Source organism: Grammomys surdaster, unplaced genomic scaffold (assembly GCF_004785775.1).
Source record: "Grammomys surdaster isolate TR1022 unplaced genomic scaffold, NIH_TR_1.0 724, whole genome shotgun sequence".
Taxonomy (NCBI): domain Eukaryota; kingdom Metazoa; phylum Chordata; class Mammalia; order Rodentia; family Muridae; genus Grammomys; species Grammomys surdaster.
In genome coordinates this window covers 623,153-645,196 of record NW_021605143.1, presented here as the reverse complement: position 1 = coordinate 645,196, position 22,044 = coordinate 623,153, and the positions used below count along the sequence as shown (strand labels likewise).

General features: G+C 49.3%; 1 protein-coding gene across 4 annotated transcripts in view; it reads left to right on the top strand.

Annotated features, from left to right (window-relative positions):
• Nucleotides 1–20,870, top strand: part of Scn8a (sodium voltage-gated channel alpha subunit 8) — a 170,679-nt gene extending 149,809 nt beyond the window's left edge. For 2 of the 4 annotated variants that reach the window (XM_028782252.1, XM_028782254.1), the window contains exons 20-26: nt 3,940–4,062; nt 9,178–9,462; nt 11,491–11,544; nt 11,965–12,102; nt 13,091–13,195; nt 15,028–15,298; nt 18,852–19,999. In XM_028782252.1, the coding sequence (XP_028638085.1) occupies nt 3,940–4,062; nt 9,178–9,462; nt 11,491–11,544; nt 11,965–12,102; nt 13,091–13,195; nt 15,028–15,298; nt 18,852–19,999 (2,124 nt within the window). Of the gene's footprint in view, nt 1–3,939; nt 4,063–9,177; nt 9,463–11,490; nt 11,545–11,964; nt 12,103–13,090; nt 13,196–15,027; nt 15,299–18,851 lie in introns of all 4 variants that reach the window. The other 2 variants (XM_028782253.1, XM_028782255.1) reach the window with 2 other exon arrangements.
• The last annotated feature ends 1,174 nt before the right edge of the window (nt 20,871–22,044 follow it).

Below are 22,044 nucleotides of genomic sequence, written 5' to 3'. Positions count from 1 at the left end.
CTCTCAGAGCCTAGGAGATGAAACCTGTTACAGGTAATATTTAGAAAACAGCGCCCGATCCAGCTTGTTCCCGGGCAGCCTCCATGTTCCCGCTGCTCCTCGGCTCTGACTGGGGCTCTGGCTAGCTAGATGTGCAGGCCCTGGCACACACGAGACACCAGTGTGGTAGCTGGCTCTGCCAATTCCACTATGCCCGCTGTACCAGGTAGAATAAAGACTCTTAATGCTTAAAGATTATCCAATAGATTTATATATTTGGAAATGCTCAGTTAACAAGATGCTCTCACAATTAGAATCGTTGCCCAATTATCTAACCTAGATATTATAACTACCTTAGACTTACAGAGACAAGCGCACATTCACAGCCATCTTCTCTCCTCCTCTGCCACCTCCTCTCTCCTCCCCTTCCTCACTCCACCTAACTTTCATACTGCCCAATGACCAAGCTTTATAGCAAATGTAGCAGGAAAAATATCCTGCTACAGAAACCCATACACGGAGTCATGCTGTGTAGGGGTACCCTTACTCTGTAATGATGGGTCCATAGATTGACACTTTTAAATTGTGGGTGAAAAATAGGCATTGACCGGTACCCAGACAGCTGGGGCTGCCAAGAATGTGTGTTGTCCATCGGAGGAGTGAGCCTAGTTCTCTGGGCAGTGTAGAGCCTGTAGTTGTAGGTCCTAGCACATCTGCATCACTCTCCATCTCATCCACTGGTGACTTCCTGTCAGAATGAGTTCATCGCCCACCATGTCTGTTGCCCTGATACAGATTCATTTTTCCTTGTTGTCTCTTAAAGCTGCTGCAGACAGTACTGTCATGGAGCCACGAGGATATTCAGACAACGTCTTAGATCAGTTCTCTCTATTAGTAAGCCATGTGAATTCCCAAACAGGCATTTTCTTTTCTCCTCAGGTCTCTGCCTACATTGGTGTTTGTGCCCTGTGAAATACTTTCACAATCTTTCCCATTGCTTGTAGGGGTTAGCTAGCAGTTGTGTTCAGGAATGGGAACGTGCAGGTGCCGACACCTCAGACTGACCTCGACCTGCTGACACATTCCCTCTGTGGAGAAGTCACCCAGTGTCCACTTCCTTTTGTGCCTGCGTGGTTGAACTTTGTCTCTTTAATTCTTTTTTTTTTCTTTTAGGTTTGATCCCTTTGTACACTTGACCAAATTTTCTCATTATGTCCAGTAAGGGTTTAACCTGGAGACCCAGAAGTGTGTAAGAAGTAGCCATAAGCTACTGAGAGACAGTCCAGAGGAGAGCCTTGCTGACCTCACTTGGTAGATCTTGGCTCAGTTGAGCAGCTGAGCAGGCCATCTCTTGGTGGTTTTAAGGCCAGTCTCTTATTTGACTTCTGGGCCTCATCTACCCTTCCTCCCACTACACTGCTGTTAGCAAGGTTGCCACCCCGCAGAGCCAGGGTCCTCCTTTGTGTGGGGTCTCAGGACACTCAGAGTTTTGGTTTTTGCAGTCTGTACCTGCCAAGGCTTCATAGTGGTTAGGGTTAGGGTTAGGGTTAGGGTTAGGGTTAGGGTTAGGGTTAGGACTCTGAACTGGGAACCTGGTTGAAATGGCATAATTTACCTTACCGGCCGATGTTCCCATTAAGACTTCGCTGAGAACCAGGTAGTTCTAAACTGCTTGGTGTTAAGAGTTGGCTTGGAGGTGGGAGAGATGGCTCAGCAATTAAAAGTGTGTACTGCTGCCTCTGAGGACGTGTGTTCAGTTTCCACCACCCATGTGATTCCAGCTCCAAAGGGATATCATGACACCTCCAGCCTCACCTGCATGCACCCACACGCATACAAACACACAATTTAAAAATAATTTTTAATTAAAGAAAATTGTTGGCTTGCTCTACTAGTGGTGTACAAGAGGTATCTCATGTAACTTTTTATTAGTCATTAGAAATAAAGGGAAATAACAGTTGGCTGCCTTGTTCTACATACGGGTTTTGAGACCTTTGACTTGAGTGTAGATTTACAGACACTGAGAGCCTGGAGGCTGTGATCTTCCCTGGCTTTGAACATTGCCTAAGACTCAATTCCACAGAAGACACAGAAGCTGATGGGTTATGAGTTTAAGTCGGTTTGCATCCTGTTTCAAAATTGAATTCTATAAGCCTACATCATTGGCCGTCTACTTCTACCCATTTTAACCCTGGTACCCAATTATAAATATCTTCTTCTTTAAAAAAAAATTATTTTTATTTTTATCTTTTTTTTAGCCAAGTGTGGTAGCCTATAATTCCAGTACTGGTAAGGCAGAGGCAAGTGGATCTCTGAGTTCAAGGCAAGCCTGATCTACAGGGCAAGTTCAAGGACAGCCAGTGTTTGTTCATCTGTGTTTGTTTGTTTTAATGTCTATGGATATAACTCAGCAATAAAACACTGAGCACAAGGCCTGGGTTTAATCTCTAACTATAAAACATGCAAAAAAGGTATCTGTGTGTGTTGAACACGTGCAGTGCAGACACTGAATTCAGACCTAGTCTAAGTGAGAGATCAAAGAACAGCAGATGAAACCAAGATGACACGAGAGACATCTTTCCTCTCTGCCCTTGGCTTTGAGACATCAGTGAAAGACTTACAAGCTCCTGTAAGAAGGAAGATCTTAGCCCATCCCACAATCCCGTGTGAATAGAATAGACTGCGATACGAAAGAAAGGCATCTGTGAAGAGCCCCAAGTAGACATTCCCAGATATGTCTGGGTAAAGGTATGCTCAGGCCAAGTGGCCCTAAGGAGCCCCATCTCCTGTGCAAGTCAAGCCCAAACAGGCTTGTATCCACTGTGGCTAGTATCCCTTGTTAAAAGTCATCATGATATTAGTAGGAGCAAGGTAAGTTTGCTCTTGGGGAACAGGAAAGTCTCGTCCCAAGTCTAGGCTTACAGACATTGATGACCTATCTGTTGGGATACTGCCTGTCATCTGTGTGCCGCAGACAGGTCTCCACAGTCTGCCCAAGTAGACTGAGCATTGGCTCAGGTCAGCGGTATGGGTGTCATCCTAGCCTCAGAGCTACCACTGGCACTGACCATTCTCTGTCTGCAAATGGAAAGGACCCTCCCCCAGGGGTTCTTCTAGTCATTATGCTAAGGAAAAGAGTAATGGGAGATTGAGCTACCCTGGCAGAGGCAGTACGTTGGAGTATTCTGGAGGAAAGAAAGGGAATCAAGAAGTTCAGATGCGGTTCCAACTGCCACAAAGGGTTCTACGGCCATGGAGGGTGGTGGTTGGGCTTACAAGGCGGAAGTTATCATTTGACAGTGAGAGTGAGGATTATGGGGCCAGAATCATGTCAAGGAGGTTCTTGGGAGGGACAGTCACTGGTGGTACTTATTGACTATGTTTCTTTTGTCAATGTAGTGACTAATTAAATTCTCAAATGGTTTCTTGTCAACCAGGATAAGAGAGCTTGTCCCTGTCAGAAACATCACGGTGTCTGAGCTGAGGAGGGCAGCTGGTGTGGAGTGTGTGTATTTATCTGTATTCTTTTCCATAGGTACCATTAAGTTTGTCTGGCTTAATTTAATGGGAGCTTCTGGGAGCTGCAGACTGTAAAGGGCGAGGGTAAGGTTCTTGTCACCTCTTCAGGCTCCTCTCCTTCCAACGGGACCTCCTCCTCTCCCATCCCCTTAGCCTCTTCCCTCTCCAACCTGCGTGTGTGTTCTGCCGCCATCCCTCCCTCCTTTTCTCTTCCCTTTGTGTTTTTCTTCCGCCTCTCTCAACCACCTTTCCTTCCAGGTCGTTTGAGTCAAGTTGAAGTAGGCTGAAGTAGGCAGCCGGTGGTACCCACTTCTGCTGCTGGGGGGCCCCCCGTCTGTTAAATCAGTGCTAGGGGTTTACTCTAACACTCTGGAACCTCTCTTTTCTTTTTCTTTTCTTTTTTTTTTCTTGTTTTTTTTTTTCCTCTTCTGTTTTGTGTAGGTCTCTTTAGTCAGCCTTATAGCTAATGCCCTGGGCTACTCGGAACTAGGTGCCATAAAGTCCCTTAGGACCTTAAGAGCTTTGAGACCTTTAAGAGCCTTATCACGATTTGAAGGGATGAGGGTAAGACACTAAGAGTAGCTGATCCTTCTGCATGCCAATGGAAACGGTTAAAGCATGCTAGAACTGATCACACGGTGGAAAGATCATTCAGACACGAGCTCTGTGACGCAGACGCTGACTTGATCCTCCACGCTCTCCCTTGCACCTGCCCCGTGTGCAGGGGAGTCGCACTAAGCTGCCTCATCACATTAATATTAGCCCCAACTACGTGCCGTGCCGCTGCAGAACATGTTAACACTGGCTCCCTCATCTGGCCTGGCTTACCTGTAGCACTCGGGGCGGCTTTCTGGGCTGTTGGATTTATAGGGAGAATCACCAGGTGCAAAGAAGGGGAATTATAACCCAGAGACCCACTGAAAAGCTCAGGCTGCAGCAGGCAGAGTGCTGGGTAGAGGCAGCAACCAGATGAGGCCTGTGGCCTTGGGGGGGGGGCAGTCACTGAGGAAACAGCCAAGGAGGGACTTAAAGACAGGGTGGCAGGCTTGGGACTGGGGCGGAGCAGAATTCGGCGTGACCCTGGGAGAAGAGACGCTTTTCTTTGTACTCTGATTCCTCTCATTGCACCTTGTTGTTCTCAGCCCAGTCCCAGGAGGACTGGCAGCCTCTGTCTGATAGCAAAGCTTTCCCCCTCACCCCAACCCCTGTGCCCATGCTCTGTGGCCCCTGGCCTCACACCATCAGAACAGCAGACAGTGCTAGGTGACTGCGTATCAGCTAGTTCTGAAATCTCCTGAGACCCCCTGTTCCTTCCTGCTTGGGCGATATACTACCCAAGTCAGACGATACAAGGGGATGCCTCCCGTGTCTTGTTAGAAAGGCCTTCTCTTTTGATGCCTTTTCTCACTTGGCTTTAATGATTGTTAGCGTGCACAGATATATGCGCACAAACTAAAATGTTGTCTTCCAGAAAATCACATGGACAGCTGGTTTGGTGGTGTTAGTTGCCCTGTGCTAATCAGAGGGGTGGGTTATACTTAAGGGGCCCAAGAAAGCTCACTTTACATTAGATGTTGAATACATGCAGGAGAGCAAACCAGAGGATGAGTTTTCAATGTGCAAATGTCAGAACATAGGCATGAGAATGGAGTGATTGCAATGGTCCGTAGGGAGTAAGACTGATGGCAGAACTGGAGACCAGGACAGTGCGGCTGTGCCCATTCCTCAGCTGTGACCCTGGCCACTAACAGTCCACAGAGCTATTCGCAGCTGTGCAGAAAGGTGGAGCTTATAGGGACTTAGAGATGTTATTATCTCAGTTTATTTAAACAAACGCTGTTGCGATGAGTTCTTGTTTCCTCTAGCATGGTCACCGTTTGGCTTTCTAAATGCAAGCCTCCGACAGCCCTCTTGACGCCTTCTGCAAGAAGGGCAGTAAGTTCGTTCTAATTAAAAATGAATTCTAAGCCTTTCTCCCACAAGTACAAGAGGTTTGAGTGTTTCGCACAACAGGCGCTGTTCCAACCAGGCTAAATTCAGAGAGACCATGTAATACTCCAAGGTCAACAGTTGAAATGACCACAGTGTGAGTGTGAGCAGGGTTAAAATGTCCATCTCTGCTCCCCCCACTCCCTGCCCGCACATTTCATAAGGGATGATAATCCTTGGTAGTTTTAGAGCTAATGGTCCACCTTGGTAGCTGAAGAACTCTGAACAGGATACAGCTATCGACATCCCATCAAAGGCATTGATTATACCATTGGACCTGAACCTAGTCTCTAACAAGGAGCCTGGACCTCCTAAAGAGATCACCACTACCTCTAGACAGCTCCCAGTATGCCCGGTTGGCACTATGATCTCTCTCCATCTGGCTGCTCATTACTGTCACTCTGTCACTGTGTCAAAAGCAGTTGCCATGGACCAGCTGGAGGCAGTTGCTCAAAGGAAGTGATTTGAATAGTCCAGATGCAGGAGTCCTTTTTGTAGCCCCCCCTTTCCACTTAACCCCTTTTCCCACCTCCCCCCACCTCTCATTTGCCATGTCCCCCAAAACTTGGACTTGCTAACTCTCAGAAGATTAGAAACCCAAAGTCTAGAATAGATAAAAAGAAAGTTTCGTTTTTAAAGTGACCTCCCCATTTTTTGGTTAAGGTAATATTGGCAAGAACAAGTGTGAGCCCAAAGCCGCAAGTTAAATCAGTAGTGCTCAGTGGGGCCAGCGGGGTAAAAGTACCACTTTTGGTTGGTGCCAGTCAGCCAGCAGTTCTAACTGACCGCTTGGGCAAGTGGAGAGGGCTTAGAGGCCCTGAAACTCTCCTCCCCTTCTGTGGAAGAGAAGCTACCAGGCTGGGCAAAGTTTATAGCAAGTTACCCAGTAGTGCCTGTGTTTGTTCAAGCATGATTTTTTACGGGGCGCGTGTTGTCATTCAGTAGCTTGGCTTCTCTATGCCAGCATTTGCTAGATACCACCTAATCCTCTCGGTGAGGAGACCTTGATAAGCCAAATAGCATCCATGCAGATGGGCTCAACTGCCATTGTGCTGCTCTGGTTCGAGGCTCAGCCCTTCAGGTGAAAGGGGGCGTCACCCTAGCCTGTCCTGGGTACTCACTTCAGTCTTCTCTCCTTCCTCAAACCAAAGACCAGAAATTGCAACAGTCCTGCCTGCTTTTGGCAAAGGAACACTATGTCGCTCTTTGCTTTTCTCTCCTCCATAGTAACCCCTAAGACCTTGCTGTGCTGTTAACTCTTGAGGGTATTTACTGCTATGAAACATGCATGCATTTCTGTCGTCAGTACATGGTTGTCACTAAAGCCATGTTCCCTCTGCCAGACGCTAAAAGCTGTCTCACAGACTTTGTAGAGTGTACTGAGCAGGAGAGGGGGGGAGGGGGTGATAAATGTGAGAATCGACATCCAATACTTTTATGACCAACTAAGTGATAGTCGCGTCAATCACTGAATATGAACCGCCTCTGAAAAATGCAAACCCCTCACAGGTTTCTGGAACCCACCCTTGAGTTCTGTGTCTAAGTTGTAGAAATCTAGCTTTTACCAATAATAGCTTCCATGATAATTAGGGCAACATAAAATACCCAGGGAGCACAAGAAGAGAGGTAGGGCACTGAGTGGCCACTGCTGAGAGCATTGTCGTTAGACTTGTCTTCCCCTGGGTTGCTGAGATGGGCACAGTGACAGTCCCTCTGGGGTGCAGTTAACTCGGCTTCAACGCTTACGGCTTGGCAGCCAGCATCCACAGCAGAGACGTAAGGAGCAAATCCCACCAACTCTGTCTACTGTTTGGTTTGCAAAGCTAAGGTAAGGAGTTCTCCAGCAGTTGTGATTAATAAATAAAACAACACTGCAGAAGCTGAGAGTGTAGCTCGAAGGAAAAGCCCTTTCCATCCCCTGCACAGAGGGAAAAGTATATTTTACAGATACATTTTATTTTATAGAATCTTTTAATCTTCAGTGAGCAGTGAGACTCACTTTAGCATCAGACTTATAAAAATAAAGGTTCAAAGAGATTACCTAGGGCTGGCTAGTTCTCCCCGGCAGTGTTTTGCATCCATATGTTACTTTAACATGTGAACACCTTGTAGGGTAGATTAAACCGAACTTTACAAGAGCTCATCAGTGTCCTCACAGTGGGAGGAGTCTGCAGAGCCAATGACAGGCTAACTCACCACGGAAAATCACAGGTCCAGCTTCCACAGGAGGCTCTGTTGTGACATGCACTACACCCACACACACGCCACACACATGCACAAACACATGCAGGCAAACACACCACACACATGCTGCACACACATATGCACTCACCACACATACATGCACTTACACGCCACATGCATACATGCACCTGCATGTGCATGCGCGTGCAGACACACACACACACACACACACGAGCTTATGAATCTGTAACCTGTTCTTCCTGTTTGAGAGGTGACTGTTCCACTGAGGACCATCCTCTTTTGCCTGCTTTTGATGCTCCCACTAAAGATGGACAACTGTAGAACGAGGTAAAGATTGAGCCTGATTATCTAGCACCTTTGATAAATGTACAAAATAACATGGAGAATCTCTAGGCTGAAGAGATTGTGGGTGCCCTTGCTTGAAGGAGTAGACATTTACAGTAGTGACTGTAAGAGATGTCTTGGTCTAAGAGTTAAGAAAGAACTGCCTCTCAAGTCTAAAGTCATCTACGGATTACAGAATCAGAAGACGGACAATATGAAGGAAGTCTGACTAGCTGTTTCCAGTGTAGGACAGCACAGTGCCTTCTCAGCCACATCATCCGTGAGGACGGTCTGAAGTAGAAACAATGCTATCAGGCCAGCCTTTCCCAGCCTTGGCCGCTCTGCTCAAGACAGTGTTTGATCCAGTAACTTCCAGCATTGCTCTCTGAGCACTGAGCTCTAATGAGCACTGCTGAGATGGGAGGTGCTGCCCGGCTGCCTCAAGTGTGATGTAGAACCCAGGAAGCATCCTAGTCTATTTCTGTTTTAACTTTGTGAAGCATGGAGTTGAGGCCCCAACTGAGCAGAGCATGAGCCGTCAGCATATCGAAGGCAGAAGAGCAGTGAGCCTTGAGGGAGACTCATGTCTGCTCACATTTTAATCTTAAAATGTTTGGTAGAGGGAATATAGCTTTTTCTTTCTTCCTTGAGCCTGCAAAAATCTGCATGCTCAGCTAGTGCCTGAGAAGAGATAACTGCCTTGCGTAATTGTAAGACGTTCTGTAGTGTGCTAACCCAAAGGGCAGCGCTCTGATTTTGAACAATTGTGCCTTGTTTTCCAGAGGGGGAATGCCTGTTGAGCATGTGATTGCTCTCTAAACGGAGCATATTTTGTGAGTTGAAAAAGGGAAGTCTGGACTAAGAAATTGTTTTTCTGGTCCCAGGTTGGTGCCTAGAAAAAAAAAGTCAACTTGGGCAGAGAAGTTTGTATTAAGTGAAATAAACCACAACTTACTAAAATTCACCCAAATATAGTGCAGAGACATGGACATTTGGGGTCCTGCTTGTGGGCCTGTCCAGTTACTCTAGTTGCAAAGACAATGCAGTGTGTTCATGGCAGCACATGCCATAGAAGTGTCATTCCCCTCCTGGAGGCAAAAAGAATGTGTCTGTCGGTTGGTCAGTTCCTGCGTATACTCAGCAGCCTCCCTTCCAATGCAGGTGGTGGTGAACGCCTTGGTGGGCGCCATCCCCTCCATCATGAACGTGCTGCTGGTGTGTCTCATCTTCTGGCTGATTTTCAGCATCATGGGAGTTAACCTGTTTGCTGGGAAATACCACTACTGCTTTAATGAGACCTCTGAAGTCCGTTTCGAAATCGATTTTGTCAACAACAAAACCGACTGTGAGAAGCTCATGGAGGGCAACAACACGGAGATCCGCTGGAAGAATGTCAAGATCAACTTTGACAATGTCGGAGCAGGGTACCTGGCCCTTCTTCAAGTGGTGAGCGCTTCTGCTTCAGGCCTGGGGCAGGCAGGCGGCTGGCACAGGCTCTGTCCTCCTCCTTCCAGATCAGGATCACTCTGGGGGATCTTGAGAACGTTATGCTCCCCAAATCAGTCTCGGGGTTTCCCCCAGCTTTCCTAATGCCTCTTGGAAGAATCTGGTGAGAGGCTCAGTTTTGTTCAGCAGCAGACAGAAGCACTGCAGCGGACAAAGGGTGTTAGATCAGTGGTTCTCAGCCTGTGGGTCTCGACCCCACATCACAGATAAGACGTTTACGTCTCATCCATCACAGTAGCAAGATTACAGTTATGAAGTAGCAACGAAATAATTTTATAGTCCGGGATTACCACAACATGAGGAGCTGTAATAAAGGGTCTCGGCGGTAGGAAGGCAGAGAACCACCAGGCTAGAGGGACCAGCTTCTTTCCCTGGGGCAGAGTGTGCAGTTAACTGGGAGAAGAGAAGGGAAGATGAATGGGAAGGCCAGTGTGATAGAGTAGGAAGCAGAGGGACAACTGTGCTGTTGTGTACTAAGAACAGGCCAGTGCCACCATGCTGCCACCCGTGCAGCGAGCTCAGCCCCGGGCATGGGTCCCCAGCGTGTCAGGTCAGGGCTCATTTTGTTCACTAAGCTACTTCTGCCAAAGCTTGTTCCACCACCCCTGGCTTTCTAGTGTCCTCACCAACGTTGGGAACACTTGCTGGGTGACATAGTGTGCTGCATGGGAGCTGGAGGGCCTTGCCTCAGGCCGTCGTGGAGGGGAGGCACCCTGAGAGCTTCCTGGTAGTAACTTGGGACCAATCACTCAGCTCCTCTGATGACCTTTTGATTCTGCTGTTGAATGTAGAATGTAGATAATAACCTGGCCTAGTTGTTAAGAGAATTTGTGATTTAAAAAAACAAAACACCTCAGCACAATGCCTAGCATGAAGTTAATTAAGATAATTGTTATTCTGTGTTTTCGCTCCTATTATTACTATGCCTACATTATTCAGTCTTTGTAAGAATTAAACATAATGGTGCAGGGACTGCTCCCAGCCTAAGCCACCCGTGGTAAGTTCTCACTGCTAGATGCAGCAGGAGGAAAGCTAACGGGATGGCTGCACTCCAGCCCATGACAGTCCCTTTGCTTTCCTGTCAGTTTAAGAAGTTGGAGCTCCTTGGGCTTAAGGCTAGAACAGACGAGTAGGTCCCGTGCCTAATGTGGACAAGGCCCTGGGTTCAATTCCCAGCACCACAAAATAGTTAGCTAACTTGTTAAAACAAAAACTAGGTTGGGCTCGTGACCTGAACCTGAGCAGCTCAAGAAAACAAGTGTGCATTCACCAGCCAGCCTGACAAGTGTTCACTCTCTGAATGTGCACAAGACAGCCCCACAAGTGTGTGTGCACAGGACAGCCCCACAAGTGTCCACTGTCCATGTACATACAGGCTGTTTGGCAGCAGGCCCCCTGATGGATAAAGCAGCCCCCAAAAGTCTAGAATCTAGTTGAGGTTAGCAAAGCTGAGAATGCTAAGTTGACTGTTTATGTTTGCTCTGCCATGCCGGCTCCAGCAGGCTGAAGGAGAGCAGAGAGGAAAAAGTCAGTAAGCCAGTCCCAGGGCCACAGGGGCGTGTTAGTAAGGCCTGTGGGTTTGTCTGTCTAATGCAACTGTGAGCCTCTCGGGCACTTGGTGCTTATGTCACTCCTTCTCATAGAGTGGCTTCTTGATGGAGGTCCAAACGTTCAGGCATGCGACCCACCTGCCCTCGCTGTGGGCTCTGCTCTCAGACCCTGTCAGCGAGTGTCAGGCCAGTCACTGCCATCGTTTCTTTGCCAGACTTCAGTGATACTTTCAGGGACTTTACTCAAAGCCTCTTTGGATTCTTTCTTGATAAAAGAAACTCTTATGTCATGTAAGCTGTACATACCTCAATCCTCCCAAGCCCCGCCCCAGATTCCTAACCCTGGCCTTTAGGACTCTGCCTTCACTCCCAACCACTCCCTAACAGGCACAGTCTAATGGCTGACTCTGTTTCCCAGGCAACCTTCAAAGGCTGGATGGACATCATGTATGCAGCTGTGGATTCCCGAAAGGTAAGGACGCGCGTGGTGAAATGGGCCAGCTTAAATGATAGATAGCAAGTTATGTGGTAGATGCATCAGGAACCACACAGAGCGGAAGAATGGAGGACCAGCCGTGTCTCCTTGGACACTAACTACATGCTCTGTTCATTACAGATACATGTCCTCCTCTCAGCAAGTCCTCCCTCTGTCACTGCTTGGTCAGACCCAGCTGGTTACTTGACCCTGGTGGCACTGACTACCCTGCTCCCTGTACCTCGTCCCGCAGGCGACAGTGCCTTTGAAGGACAGATAGACCACAGGAGGGCAGAGAGAGCCCCAAGCTTGTCAGCCACACAAAGGGAGATTAGGGCTGGTGGCCCCAGCATGCTGGAGTCAGCCACCTGACGGCCCAGAAACTGACTTGAGTCCCTCTTCTCTGTCCTTCGACAGCCGGACGAGCAGCCGGACTACGAGGGCAACATCTACATGTACATCTACTTCGTCATCTTCATCATCTTCGGCTCCTTCTTCACCCTCAACCTGTTCATCGGTGTCATCATCGACAACTTCAACCAACAGAAGAAAAAGATAGGTTTCCTCCCCACGCCGCCAGCCAGCAGCCAGCGGCAGAGGCCAGCCCAGATGAGAGGCACTCTGGCCTTGTTTCTAGAGAGAGACTGTCCCCCCACCCCACCCCATACTTAAATTCAAATTGCCACCTATGGTAGCACTGGCCCACTATCCAGACACCAGCCCCAGACAGCCCCTTTTGTTTGAGGCTGAACTTTGCAGTGTGGGTTACAACATTCCCCTGAGGTCTTGAATTCTCAAGGCCACTCCTGTCGGAACTTTGAGAAGGAGGGACAGAGAAAAGAGGCAGACCTGACGTAGCACGGCGGGAGTGCAGAGGTTGCCCTCAAAGGGCTCACTTCCTTGTAGGTGACGGTTCTCGTAGAGCACACTGGAAGACTGACTGAGACTTTACCTTGTTCACGTACAAGTTTAGTCCATGCACTGAGTCACAGGAATCCCAAGCTGCCTTTTTATACCACAAGTTCCAAATTTTGAATTTCATAAAAAGTGAATTTGCTGTTTGTTTCACTGAGAGATCTTTTTTTTTTTTTTTGTAATGTTTGGGGGCCTCAGGGCATGGTGCACACAGGGCACGCCTTTGATACCAGCACTCAGGAGGCAGAGGCAGACGAGTCTCACTCCGTAGTCCCAGGCCATCCAGGATTACACAGTGAGACCCTGACTGGATAAAATTAATTTTTTCCCATTGGTGTGACTGCCCTGTAGGCCCTTGCTCTATCTCTCTACGTCCTGCCCTGAAAGCCTGTGGTCAGACACTACTTGGCCTGGGAGAATCCAGACACACACACACACACACACACACACACTCGCTGAAACTGGCAGCTGTCTCTGACTGGGGTAACTGCCCCAAGAGTGCTCCCTGCGGGAGTCCTCGACACCAAGCTGACCTCTGAAGGGAAAGTAAAGTCTCTTGGTCTCAGTGGTACTCAGCCGCACCTCCAGAGCTGGTTGTAATTGTCCTCTCTCTGCATTCTCTCTCTACTTTGGAGGTCAGGACATCTTCATGACAGAGGAACAGAAGAAGTACTACAACGCTATGAAGAAGCTGGGCTCCAAGAAGCCACAGAAGCCCATTCCCCGGCCCTTGGTAGGTACACTGGGCAGGCACACTCTACATCTGTTTGGAAAGAACACACTAGGGCTGCAGCAAAGGGAGAAGCGGTTGGCTGCCGGTGCTGCCTGCTGCTCCTCTCCTAGATGCTACTCTGGAAGCTGAGTAAGAGCTCAGTGGCCCGGGCTGGCTGGGATGAGGAGTCAAGCGTGTTTGTATTAGTGCTTGGCCTGCTGCGAGACAGCACGCTGCCAGAGATGAGCGCAGGAACGTGATCCCTCCTCTACCTGTTCAAGGCAGGATTCAGTAGTCAAACATGGTGGCACCAAGGCAGGACTGTCGCAGGGTTGGAGGCCAGCCTGAGCTACATAGTGACATCATCACCTTTCCAATAACAAGAGCACTAAGGTTTGTTCGGTATTTCACAGCTGCTGTGTTCTAAAACATGGTGGCAGTAAGAGTGCACAGCAGCAGGGTGCTTGCATCCCATAATCAGGAAGCAGAGGGAGGTAGTGAGCACTGGCTCCTCCTCCTGATTCCTACTGGACCACTTCTGTCCCCACCCCAACGGTGGGACGGTGCTGACTAATCGTCTGGACTTTCTTCAGTCCAGTCAGCCATCATACTGGGACTTTCAGAGAGAACGCTGTTCCCTTCCTGTTCAGGCTTTCACCTTGTGCTAGAAATGAAAAGCCAGCAGGAAAGCCTGTTCCCCGAGCTCCATGCACACCTGCGTTTGGAAGCCGTGCTAAAGTGTAAAGTCATGGGGCCACCAGTCGATGGTGGCGCACGCCTTTAACCCCAGCATTCCAGAGGCAGAGACAGATGGATCTCTGAAGTTCAAGGCCAGCCTGGTCTACCGAGTGAGTTTCAGGACAGCCAGGGCTACACAGAGAAACCCTGTCTCAAACAACAACAACAACAACAACACCATGAAGCCTGCTGAGCTAAGAACATGTACTACTCCTACAGAGGACCCAGGTGTGGGTGCCAGCACCTGGGTGGGTCACCAGCTCACAAACACCTGTAGCTCCAGCTGCAGGGGATCCAGCACCACACCCTCCCCTGCAGGCACCTCATGTGCACATACCCTAACATATACTAAATGTAAATAAACCTTTTGGAATGGGGAGGGTTCAAGACAGGGTTTCTCTGTGTAGCCCTGGCTGTCCTGGAACTCACTCTGTAGACCAGGCTGGCCCTGAACTTAGAGATCTGCCTGCCTCTGCCTCCCAAGTGGTGGGATTAAAGGCGAGAGCCACCACTGTCCAGCCATAAATCTTTAAAACATGCGTTATATATAAATATTACAATTGCATACATACATAACACATAAATGCCAGCATGCCAGCCCTCAGGAGGCTGAAGGAGAAGGACAGCTGTGAGTTCCAGGCCAGTGTGGGTCACACAGTTGAGCTGCAGGCCAGCCTGACCACAGGAAGAGACCCTCCCTCAAACTGACAGACTGTTTGGAAGCTGGCAGAGAGGCAAGGATGACCGTCTGATTTCTGACTTGAGAACAGTGGAGAGGAAGGAGCTGGGCGAGGTCCTCAGGGGGCACATGGAGAATCCAGCGTGAGTGCAGAGCCACAGACCAGTTCCCCTAGTCTCTGGAGTAAAGCAGCCGCCATTGGGCTGGGACAGCATCAGGACAGGGAGAAGGTCCCCGGGTGTGGTGATGTCAGCTCAGGTCAGCCGAATAGTACTTGAGGCCACCGAGGCCAGGGATCCTGGAGTGGGCTCTGTGGGCACTCCAGACAGAGCTGGCAGATACTGTCGCTGAAAAGCGCACCAGGAGCGCACCAGGAGCAGGGCAGTGGCCCGTGGGTCTCAAGGCTTCCGTGAACGTTTCTGTCTTCCCTCCACAGAACAAGATCCAAGGGATTGTCTTTGATTTCGTCACCCAGCAAGCCTTTGACATTGTGATCATGATGCTCATCTGCCTTAACATGGTGACCATGATGGTGGAGACGGACACTCAGAGCAAGCAGATGGAGAACATTCTCTACTGGATCAATCTGGTCTTCGTCATCTTCTTCACCTGCGAGTGTGTGCTCAAAATGTTTGCCTTGAGACACTACTATTTCACCATCGGCTGGAACATCTTTGACTTTGTGGTGGTCATCCTCTCCATTGTGGGTGAGTGAGCGGGGCCAGAGGAAGGACAGGGACCCCAGCTGTGAGGACCAGATGTCTGAGAGCAGTGACTAGCTCAGGGTGGGCTGGTGCCTCTCCTATCCCTCTTCCGTGTGCACCTCGGCCTTCCAGGCAGGTCGCACGCACAGCTAGTCTATTCCTACCGAGTGCTCCCAGCACTCTTGGTTGCGAATGCTGCAGCTCAGAGGCAAGAGATAAACTCTGATTTGCTTTCAAGGGATTTAAAGTCTACCAGGAAAAGTAAAAGAAACATGTTTCTTCCGATGCAACAATAGCCCGGGAGATGGCTCAGCTGGTAACATGCCTTGTTGAGTCTCTTAGTCAGGGTCACTATGGCTGGGATGAAATAGCATGACCAGAAGCAACTTGAGGAGGAAAGGGTTTTTTCATTCATGGTTCATCAAAGGCAGTGAGGACAGGAACTCAAGCAGGGCAGGGACCTGGAGGCAGGAGCCGATGCAGAGGCCATGGAGGGGTGCTGCTTACTGGCTTGCTCATTATGGTTTTCTCAGCCTGTTTTCTTATAGAATCCAGGACCACCAGCCCAGGGATGGCCACTCTCATAAAGGGTTGAGCCTGCCTCCATTCACTAATTAAAAAAATGCTCTACAGGCTTGCCTACAGCCTGTTCCTATGGAGACATACTCTCAGTTGAGGCTCCCTCCTGTCCAGCGTGTATCGAGTTGACATAGCTAGCCAGTACACTGTGCAAGCATGAGGACCTGAGTTTGAGCCCCAGAACCCACAATCTGGGCATGGTGCACACACTTACAATCCCTTCACTGGGGAGGGAGACCGTGAAAAGACCTTGGGTTCACTGGCTAACCGGTGTCGCCTAATTGATGGGTTCCAGGCCAGTGAGAGACCCTACCTCAAAAATCAAAATGAATAATACCTAAGAAATGACACTGAAGGTTGACCTCTGACCTGGACGTGTAAGTACATAAACATATGCGCACACACACACACACACACGTACACACACACGTGATGAGAAGAGACTGGGTAGAGATTATTAAGGTAGACAGTAACTGGGGCAGTGGTCACAGGTGCTGGCTATTGAGACAGCACTGTGGGAAAGTTAACTGGAAGGTTCTTCCCAAGTTGTCTCATCGGGTCATTACACCAGCACCAGAACTGAGCTGTCTTACCACCACTGCATGAGTTGTTTACCTGGGAGGTAAAAGAAGCAGAACTCAGATTAGCCCCAAACAGAGCTCAGGTTAGCCCCAAAGTTGCAGTTTTCTTCGACCTAAAAACACAGCAGGTTTGGGTTCTGGCGGGTGAAGAGAGAAGTGTGAGCCTATTGACCATCCTCAGGGCGTGCCATCGCCTCCTGGAACGGCATCCCAAGTGCCATGTACATGCCCTGGTTCGAGGTCGGTGTGACTGGCTTCTGATACCACAAAAGAGTGGTGTAAAAAAAAAAAACCCACCCAGGGAACTAGTCCAGAACACAGCTGTTGCACCCTGGTTTCTGAGGTTGATGATTATGAACACAAGGCAAACGACCCCCCCCCCCGCCACTTGCCAGTATCACCCTGTAAGGACAAAGTATGCTGGCATGTGGGACTCTGAGTCTTGGGGCATTTTCCCAAGAATCCCTAAGCTACAGTGTCTGAGGTGAGTCTGCACAGGACTGGGTTTTTGAGAGTCACTGCCTACACTCACGTCTGAAATTCGTCTCACATGACTCTGGCTCCCAAACTGTCCGCACCTTCTTTGTCTTTCTTTCTTTTTTTTTTTTTTAGACTTACATCAAAGCATGGAGCTACATACCCTTTAATCCCAGTACTCTGGACACAGAAGCAGGTGGATCTCTGTAAATTCAAGGCTAGCCTGGTCTACATAGCAAGTTTCAGAACAGCCAGGGCTACATAATGAGACCCTGTCTCAAACAAACAAAGATTTATTTATGTATGACTGTTTTACCTGCATATGCAAAGAGAGGTCCTTTCCTGGCTTTTTTTTTTTAGTGTGTTTTGCCTGTGTGTGTGTGTGTGTGTGTGTGTGTGTGTACAACATGTTTGACTGGTATCCATGGAGATCTGAAGAGGATGTTGAATTCTCCAGAATTGGAATCGCAGACAGTTGTGAGCCATCATATGGTTGCTGGGAATTGAACCCAGGTATTCTAGAACAGCAGTTAGTGCTCTTAACCACCGAGCCACCTCTCCAACCCCAATTTTTATTTTATTATTTTGCGTGTGGGTATTTCGTGTGCCAGAAGAAGCTGTTGGAGCCCCTGTAATTGGAGTTATGGGTGGCTGTGCACTACCCTGTGGGTGCAGGGATTGGAACCTGGGTCTTCTCCATGAGCAACAAGGGCTCTTAACCACGGCGCTGCCTCTCTGGCACGTCTCTTCTGGCTTAAAGCCTTCAGAGGAGAGATTCTTGAGTTCTGAAGCTGAAGTCTCAGTACTTGTGAATTCTTGTGGTTAAGAGACACTTCCCTAGTTAAAAGCTTTGTCTGAGTGGGTGTTCATCTTGTCTCCTTGGCCTGTAGAAGGCAGAAAATACTGCTGATGTAGAGAGAGAACAGCTCTAACCCTCACTTCTGGCCTTTCCATCCCCTCTTCCTTCCATGGCCTTCCTTGGACTCTCCTCCCAACCCCCCAGAAACTCCTTAATTTTAAGACAAGTGATCTGTGTACGATGAGTCACAGGGCTGGAAAAAGAAAGGGGAGCCAGCTGCCCTCCACTTCACCTCTACTGTTACCTCCAGCCCCCGCCGGCATGCTCCCCGCTTTGAAACTGCCTTCTGATCTACACCTTTCATCTCAAAATCTTGGGGCACCAAGCAGAAGGCCACCCTAGGCAGCCCACTTTAGTCTCTGAGGCGAGTGAGTGCTCTCCTGAGGGTGGGGGATGAAAAAACAAAGAATAGGGTGCTCTGAGAATTTGGAGCATCCACAGAGTAATTAGGACGTGCAGTCGGAGGGGAGCATCTCACTCCCTGTTTGTAGATTTAGAAATCTGGCGGTATTGTGGAGGACATTTGAAAGCTGTATGTGCACACACTGAGAAAGTGGATACTTGACTAGGAAAGCAAAGATCTGCTTTGTCTTAGCCGTGGGTAGAGGTAATGCGAAAGCCATTTTCATCTGAGGCACCAGTCGTGCAGACAAAACCAATTAACATCTTAAATATAGAGACAGAGAAAGATAGCCCTGTACCATTTCCTAAACATAGAGGAAACCTTGTTGTTAATAAATTCACACATAGTAAAACTATAAAAACACTAGAACCACCGAGGCCTGAGGACGCCTCTCGGGTTGTGTGCTGGCCGCAGATAAGCGCGCTGAGCGCACAGTCTCTGCATTACTGCTTTCTGTACGTTTCTGTGTTTGGACCATGTCGTTGTTTCATTATAAGGCTTATCTCATTCTGTGCGCCCATGAACTTCTGTGCGCCCATGAACTTCTGTGCGCCCATGAACTTCTGTGCGCCCATGAACTTCTGTGCTTCACAGTGCCCGGTAAGCGGAGGGGAAGGTGTCCCTGACCTCAGTAATCATCCTCTGTTCCCCCCTCAGGAATGTTCCTGGCTGATATCATTGAGAAGTACTTCGTCTCCCCGACCCTATTCCGAGTCATCCGATTGGCCCGCATCGGGCGCATCTTGCGTCTGATCAAGGGCGCCAAAGGGATCCGCACCCTGCTCTTCGCCTTAATGATGTCGCTGCCCGCCCTGTTCAACATCGGCCTCCTGCTCTTCCTCGTCATGTTCATCTTCTCCATCTTTGGGATGTCCAACTTCGCCTACGTGAAGCACGAGGCCGGCATCGACGACATGTTCAACTTTGAGACATTTGGCAACAGTATGATCTGCCTGTTCCAGATCACCACCTCAGCAGGCTGGGATGGCCTGCTGCTGCCCATCCTGAACCGGCCCCCTGACTGCAGCTTGGACAAGGAGCACCCAGGGAGCGGCTTCAAAGGGGACTGCGGGAACCCCTCTGTGGGCATCTTCTTCTTCGTCAGCTACATCATCATCTCCTTCCTCATCGTGGTCAACATGTACATTGCCATCATCCTTGAGAACTTCAGCGTGGCTACAGAGGAGAGCGCCGATCCCCTGAGCGAGGATGACTTCGAGACTTTCTATGAGATCTGGGAGAAGTTCGACCCCGACGCCACCCAGTTCATTGAGTACTGTAAGCTGGCAGACTTTGCCGATGCCCTAGAGCATCCGCTCCGAGTACCCAAGCCCAACACCATTGAGCTCATCGCCATGGACCTGCCCATGGTGAGCGGAGACCGCATCCACTGCTTGGACATCCTTTTTGCCTTCACCAAGCGAGTCCTGGGAGACAGTGGGGAGCTGGACATCCTGCGGCAGCAGATGGAGGAGCGGTTCGTGGCGTCCAATCCTTCCAAAGTGTCTTACGAGCCTATCACAACTACTCTGCGGCGCAAGCAGGAAGAGGTGTCCGCCGTGGTCCTGCAGCGTGCCTACAGGGGACACTTGGCTAGGCGGGGCTTCATCTGCAGAAAGGTCACTTCCAACAAGCTGGAGAATGGAGGCACGCACCGGGAGAAGAAGGAGAGCACCCCGTCCACAGCCTCCCTCCCCTCCTATGACAGCGTAACAAAGCCCGACAAGGAAAAGCAGCAGCATGCAGAGGAAGGCAGAAGGGAAAGAGCCAAGAGGCAAAAAGAGGTCAGGGAGTCCAAGTGCTAGAGGAGGGGGAAGGGAAGCTTATGCCGGCTGAACACGGGCAAGTGAAAGCTTGTTTACAAACTTCTGGATCTCACGGATGCAGAGCAGCTGTGGAGACCTATACCAAACATAGCCTGCTTACACATGTGACGTGGTTGCATCCTGAGCGGTGACCTGCTAGGGACAAAGGACCCTACTCCCTGGACTCACAGATTTTTCTATCGCTTGGGCAGATGGTTACTGCATGTTCCACACTCAGTCAATGCAACTTAGAACTAAATTAACAGGATACAAAACAGAGGTGGCTGCCGGGACCAGCAGATTGCCGCTGCAGCCAAATGGATTTTATTTTTTCATTTCGTTGATTCTCAGAAGCAGAAAGCATCACTTTAAAAGTTTGTTTGTTCATGCAAACAATATTTGCATTCTTACATTAGTTAAGCTAAGCAGCAAAAAGAAACACATGCACACAGACACACACAAAGACACACACACATACGCATTCAGCCTACGTCACTAATCGTCTGTTTCTTTAACATGACGGCATCTTCTCCACACGGGCGGCACATGGTTTGGAGACAGGTGGGGGAAAGAATCAGGGTTTCAGGCTGAGGAGGACTTGCTCAGGCCAATTCCAAATATTGTGCTCGTTCAATGCGTAGAAATGACTTGCATGATGGCATGCTGTGTTCAGAAGCCATGCATGAGATCCATACACCACAAGACACTAGTAATCCTGTCCCCCGCATTGGCTCAGCCTTCGGACAGGACCCAGCCCTGCACCGTTCACTGTATTTGGAGAAATGGTAAGAGTTCCATTCCGGCTGCAGTCCTCTCAGTGTAGAAGTCTTTCATACACCTCTGGGTAGGGAGACGTAATTAACCAATTGACCACTACCAACAAAAACAACCCAACCAAACAAGCAGATGGATCCGCTGCGTGTACGCGTCTGACAAGACATCTCTAACATACAGCCATTGTTGCACATTCTGCTGCTCCGTCCAATACACGGGGAGACTTTGGCCCCGAATGGCTTGTACTATTAATGTCACTGTAAAACCAAATCCTAGGGCTAAAAAAAATAATAATAATAATAGAAAAAGAGTTTATTTGTATCTTGCAATATTCTGATGATTGTTTAGCCTTCATACTGGAGAACTGACACCTGGGGTAGAGATAAAAGTGCTATTTATCGTAGCATGTTACCTCTGGGGGGAGGCCTTTGGGGGACTTACAGAAACCTTTTGGGGGGTTTGGGGTGCTTACTGCATTCAGTGTCATGTCTGTCTGTTTTTCTCCAGGCTCAGGTAGATATGGAAAGGGGTTCAGATATTCTGAACTGCCCTGTCCTGCAGAGGGGTTTTCACAAGCTCCTGGCTGCATGGTTCTTCCTGCTTCCGCCATATCCCCCCAGCCAGCAGGGCTTCCCTTCCCAGCTGCTCAGAGCTGGTGAGGACAGCAGTGTTGGCTGGGATATGGCTGTGGGCACTTCCATTTGTGATGAGAATAACAGTCTCTAGCATGAACCTGATGGAAAGATGGAGCGGCCTCTGGACCAAGCCCACTTGGTCTTGTCTCTACGATGGCTTTTGTGAGAAAAGACTCAGTAGTAATTCTTTAGGGTGTCACAGCTTCCCTTGGCCTTTCCTTTCAGCCCACCTCGCTTTCTGCTTAGTGGCCTGCCCGCTGTTGTTGGGGGATGGCTTCTGAAGGGGCACCATATCTTCCATCCCATCCCTGCTTTACAGAAGACAGTCCTTAGTCCAGGGTGTCTCACCTGACCACACGGTCTCAAAGCCGAGATGCTGCACTTGAAAGTCAGATAGTCTCTCTGAACCAAATCAACATAGACCCTTCCTGAGCATAGTGTGGAGGGACGTGAGCAACCAACCCATCAGACCCACCAGTCCGCCTTGCAGTAGAAGCACTTTGGATGCAACCTCACAGTCCACCTGACTGACTAGTTTCGCATAGAACAAACCACAGCCGATCAGTGAGCAGAGCTTTCTATTGTCTTGGATGGGTAGACACTGTCCAACTCTCCCGGCTCAGGGGGTGTGTCCGT